At 40.3% G+C, this 5,927-nt stretch overlaps 1 protein-coding gene across 1 annotated transcript in view; it reads right to left on the bottom strand.

Annotated features, from left to right (window-relative positions):
• Positions 1 to 5,907, bottom strand: part of HECTD2 (HECT domain containing E3 ubiquitin protein ligase 2) — a 93,907-nt gene extending 88,000 nt beyond the window's left edge. The window contains exons 1-2 of the mRNA XM_006880408.1: positions 5,785 to 5,907; positions 1,515 to 1,635 (exon numbers count right to left, since the gene is read on the bottom strand). Of these exons, the coding sequence (XP_006880470.1) occupies positions 1,515 to 1,635; positions 5,785 to 5,907 (244 nt within the window). The remainder of the gene's footprint in view (positions 1 to 1,514; positions 1,636 to 5,784) is intronic.
• Between the last annotated feature and the right edge of the window lie 20 nt (positions 5,908 to 5,927).

Below are 5,927 nucleotides of genomic sequence, written 5' to 3'. Positions count from 1 at the left end.
TGCCCTCTATGAGGTGGATTGATTCAGTGACTGGGATAATTGGGATGGGAGTGTCAGAGACAGTGCGATTGGCACAGGACAGAGTGGAGTTTAGGGCTGCTGTACATAGGGTCGCTATGAGTCGCAAGCGACTTGATGGCACATAACAACATCAACAACCTTTGAGTTGCCAGCACAATTCCCTACCACTAAGCAACCAGACTTCCCTATTAATTTTTTATAAATGTATAATATGGCTTGTTTTATCCTTATGTTGGTTTTTTTTGTCTTATCTTGTTTTTGAGATGTGCCAGCCAAGTTGACTATGACTCATAGTGACCTAGGAACATTTTTCTATTTTTGTATACCTTGTAATGCATACATGAATATAGTAGCACATATATGCAATTTTAAAATAAATATACACACATGGAGGTAGAGCAAAAAAAAAAAGAAATAAAAAAGACTCAAACAAACTGCTACTGACTTTTTGATTCATAACAAGCTTATAGGATGGAACAGAACTGCCCAGAACATTTCCAAGGCCAAATACATCTTGGAGAGGGTGCAGCTGAAGTGCTCTTTGGAGGCAAGAATAATAAGGCTTCACCTCACATACTATGGGCATGTTGCTAGGAGGGGTTATTCCTTGGATAAGAACATGATGCTGGGAAGGGTGGAGGGTCAGTGAAGGAGAGGAAGACCCTCAACCAGGTGGACTGGCACGGTGACCACCACAGGGGTTCTTGTCTGTCAGGAAATGTGAGGAGGGCACAGGATAGAGCAGGGTTCAGGTCTCCTATTCATAGGGTCACTAAGAGTCGTATTCAACTCGATAGCACCTAACAACAATAACAACAACAGCTTTATGGAAACAGATGATCACATCTTTCTTCCATAGGGCAGTTAGCAGGATCAAACCTTTTGGTTAGTCTTCTAAGGCTTTAAACACTGCTCCACTAGGACTCCTCATTTAGGTGTATCTGCAAATCAACAATATGAATACTACTACAATAAATTTCAGACAGAGGGAACCCTGGTGGCTTTGTGGTAAGGCACTGTGCTACCAAGCCTAAGGCATGTGGTTTGAATCCAGCAGGGCTCTGGGGGAAATTAATGTGCAATCTCCTCCAGTGTGAGTGAGTGCCTCTAAAGACCTATTTGAGAGTCAGCTATGAGTCAGTTCTGACTTGAAAGTACATCACAAAAACACCAGCAGATAACAGACAAGGTCTCTTTCTGCTACAAAGGGTGCTTTATACAAGGTTATTATGCCCACTCAAAGGCATCAAACAGTAACATCCGAGATACTTTGAAGAAACACATTTTGAAACAAAACGTTTTGCTGGTATAGTAAATCACACCTACTGAATATCTAATAAATTTTCTTACTGAAAACTAGTGTTATCTCAAAAGGATAAAGTAAAAACAAGATTTTTAAAATACACTTTTTGATAGTTTAATGATGAGTTTCATCCAAGATATGCAGATTATGACATACGTTTAGTAACTATAATGTATTAAATTTCTTTTACCATTCTTGATGTTAGGGAAAACAAGATGTGTAGGTGAACTTCTGTTTTCAACAGCTTCTTTCTTCTGGCTAACAGTTGAAATAGAAGTGGAAATTTGGCCTTTGGCTCCTCTGTCCAAACCCTAAAAACAGAAAAGTTCATATTGCAACATAGTTCCAATTAGCATACTTAAGTTATTTTGTCATAGAAATCTTAACATTTATAATGGAGTACTGTTAACTGGTTTTAATTCAATGATTAACATATTTTGTTCTAGAACAATCATTACAATTGATCAATGTCATTTTTCACAACATCCAATCAAATCCTCACTGTACTTAGCCTTTCCCTTCATCCCTCCATCAACTAATAGTTGCTGCCCAGCAATCTTTCTCTTCTTCTTCTTCTTCCCTCTCACTCCCCTTTCTCCATCTCCCCTTCCCTTCTTTAGCCAGTCAGTTATGAATATCCTGTTCCAAGATGTTGAGGGCAATGTGCATATTCTCCTTTCCCCCAGGTTGATCCTCTCCTCCCTTAACCTTTTACAGCGTTCATTGCCTGTCCACGTTATTTCCGTTTTCCCCACCCTGCCCCATAACCTTCCTATTTTCACAAATGCAGGTTATACACAAGGAATTCACCTGATGGTATGCATAAAAATCAGACTGATTACATCTGTGGAAAGAACCAATGGAGAAGCTCAATATCAGTTGTGAAAACTAGGCCAGGTGCTGATTGTGGAACAGACCACCAACTACTCATATGCAAGTTCAAGCTGAAGCTGAGGAAAATTAAACCGAGTCCATGGGAACCAATATGTTACTTTGAGTCTATCCCACCTGAATTTCAGAACCACCTCAGGAACAGGCTTGAGGCCCTGAACACTAATGTGTGAAGACTAGATGAGTTGTGGGAGGATATCAAGAGTATCATCCAGGAAGAGTGCAAACGGTCATTACCAAGACAGAGGAGGAAGAAAAGACCAAAATGGATGTCAGAAGAAACTCTGAATATTGCCAAAGCACAGGGAAGAATTCATGTTACTAAAGAGCTGAACAGAGATTCCAAATGGTAGCATGGGATGACAAAGTGAAATATTACAATGAAATGTGCAAGGAGCTGGAGTCAGAAAATCAAAAGGGCTGAACTCGCTCAGCATTTCTTAAGCTCAAGAAACTGAAGAACAAAGTCAAACCTCGAGTTGCTATAATCAAGGATGCTTTAGGCAGAATATTAAATGATCCCAAAAGTATTAAAAGAAGATGGAAAGAATATACTGAGTCACTGTATCGAAAGGAATTGGCAGACACAGAAGAATTTAATGAAACAACATATGAACAAGAGCCTATGGTGATGAAGGAAGAAGTTCAAGCTGCTTTGAAGGAAATAGAAAAAAATAAGGCCCCAGCAATAGATGGTAAACCAACTGACATATTTCAGCTAACAGATGCTGCCCTGGATGTGCTCACCAGGTTGTGCCAAGAAATCTGAAGAACAACTTGGCCAACTGACTGGAAGAGATCTACATTTGTTCCCATTCCAAAGAAGGGTGATCCAACAGAGTGTGGAAACAATAGAACAATATTGTTGATTTCACATTCAAGCAAGATTCTACTGAAGATTATCCAAAAACAGCACATCAGCAGAGAAATGCCAGAAGTCCAGGATGGGTTTAGAAGGTCATGGTACTGGGGATATTGTAGCTAATGTTAGATGGATCTTAGCTGAAAGCAGAGAATACCAGAGGAATGTCTATCTGTGTTTCATTGATTGTGCAAAGGTGTTTGACTGTGTGGATCATAACAAACTGTGGCTGGCTCTGAGGAGAATGGGAATCCCGGAAAACATGATCGTGCTGATGAGAAACCTATACTTGGACCAAGAGGCAGTCGTCAGAACAGAGCAAGGAAACACCGCATGGTTCAAAATTGAGAAGGGCGTAAGCCAGGGATGTTTCCTATCTCCATACCTTTTCAATCTATATGCAGAACAGATTATCTGGGAGGCTGGGCCATATGAGGAGAAATGTGGCATCAGGAAATGGAGGAAGATTCATCAACAATCTGCGTTATGAAGATGACACAACCCTGCTAGCTGAAACTGAGGAGGACCTCATGCACTTGCTGTGGAGGGTCAAGGACTGCAGCCTCCAATATGGATTGAGGTTCAAGATCAAGAAGACAAAGATGGGCCATTGGCAGCATCAGGATGAATGGTGAAGAGACTGAGACTGTTCACAGCTTTAGTCTGCTTGGCTCCACAGTCAATACTCTTGGCACCAGCAGCCAGGAAACCAAAAGATGTATTGTGATGGGAAAGTCTGCTGTTAGAGACCTCTCCAAATACTGAAAAGCAATATGCCACTCTGGGGACAAAGGTGCACTTGATACAAGCCATGGTCTTTGCAATCACTTGCTATGAGTCAGAGAGCTGGACAATGACTAGGGATGATAGAAGGAGAACTGATGCCTTTGAGCTGTGGTGTTGGAGAAGAATACTGAATATACCATGGTTTGCTAAGAAAATGAATAGGTTCATCCTAGAGAAAGAAAAACCAGGCTGCTCCTTGGAGGTAAGGATACTGAAGCTTTGTTTCACATAGTTTGGACATGCTGCAAGGAAGAACCAGTCCTTGGAGAAGGACGTCATGCTTGGAAGGGTGGAGGGACAGCTCAGGAGAGGAAGACCCTCTATGAGGTGGACTGATTCAGTGACTGGAGTAATCAGGGTAGGTGTGTCGAAAACAGTGCGATTGGCACAGGATAGAGAAGGGTTTAGGGCTGTTGTACATAGGGTCACTATGAGTTACAGGGAACTTGATTGCACATAACAAACAATAACAACAAGGTAAAAACAAATAATCAGTTAAAAAAAATTGGTCCATTCTAACAATTAAATCCTTGTGCGCATAAAAATAATTTTCCAACAGAGTGAAAAGAAAACCTATTGACTGGGAAAAAAAACATGTGGCAATACCATCTCAGACAAGGGTCTCATAACAAAAGTTTATAGAATCTACAGGACTTCCACAAGAAAAAGACTGATAACCCAACTACAAAATGGGCAAAAGACATGGAAAGATTTTTTACAGAGAAAGACATTTGGATGGCCAACAGACACATGAAGAAATGCTCAAAATCACTGGGAATAAGAGAGATGCAAATGAAAACTATAGGGAAATACCATTTTACTCCAGCAGCAGTGGCAAAGTATAACAGGACAGCAAGTAATAAATATTGGAGATGTGGAGAGATAAGAACTCTTAAACACTGTTGGTAGAACTGTAAAATTGTACAACCACTTTAGAAGGCAGTTTGGCACTTCCTTAAAAAAGCTGACCATAAAAAAAAAAAAAAAGCTGAATATAGAAATTCCATATGACTCAGCTATTCTACTGCTTGGAAAATAACCCAAGGAAATGAGACTCAAGTGGAGATTTGTACAATGTTCATAGAAACTTTAGTCACCATTATAAGAACATAGAAATAGCCCAAATGTCCAAACAGTCCAATGGATTGAGAAATTGTGGTATAGTCACACTATGGAATACTACGCAGCATGCAGGAACAATGATGTAAAAAAATTACTACATAACTTGGGAGAGACTGGAGAGCATTATCCTAAGTGAACTCACTCAGTCCTATGAGGACGAATACTGTGTAAGTCCCTTACTGTATACACTGTTGTTGCAGGTGATTCATAGCGACCCTATAAAGGAGAGTCCTCAACACTTGGGTGTCTTTCATCTCTCCAGGTTCATAGGGTTTCCAGAGGCAAGTTATTATGGAAGTGGATGCCACTCCTCCTTCCAAGCTTGTTTTAATCAGGGAGCTCCACCCCACTCTCTGTCCGCATTGGGTAACCAACCATTAAGGCATTTGACACATCAGTATCAGAATGTTCAGCCTCACAGCAACCACAAGTTACCACTGTACGGCAACTTGTACACCAGGGCTATACGACCTAGAGGAATGTCTGAACAAAAACATACATAGAAAGATAACTAGTGAAATGAGTATGAGCATCCAAGGTGGGGAGGATAGGAGCAGAGAGGTGACGATGGGCAGGGGGATAATCATAGGGTTGCACAATTTAATGGTAGAGGGAGGAATGGGTAATGGAAATGTGAAAGATCTGGTGCGAAAAACAATGTATATGAACTTTATAAGCCAATCAGTAAAAAAATGTATTTAAAGAATTGGTCCAGTGAAGTGACAATGAAGAAAGAAGTAGGGGATATAATCATGAAACTTTTTTGTTATTTTGTTTGTTGTTTTTTTTTTTTTCTAACATATTTCTCTGGTTTTGACACAGTACACAAGAGGGCAAAGTGTTTCACATCATAGAATTTCACTTCCAAGTCTTTGGAATGTTCATTTCTTTGTCTAAAAGAGTTGCCAGGAAAGTCAGGCATTAGGTAGGTAGGCCACTAAA

Source organism: Elephantulus edwardii, unplaced genomic scaffold (assembly GCF_000299155.1).
Source record: "Elephantulus edwardii isolate Elephantulus edwardi_28Jun2011 unplaced genomic scaffold, EleEdw1.0 scaffold00007, whole genome shotgun sequence".
NCBI classification, from domain to species: Eukaryota; Metazoa; Chordata; class Mammalia; order Macroscelidea; family Macroscelididae; genus Elephantulus; species Elephantulus edwardii.
The sequence above is the reverse complement of the archived record's forward strand: the minus strand, read 5'-3'. Positions and strand labels throughout refer to the sequence as shown.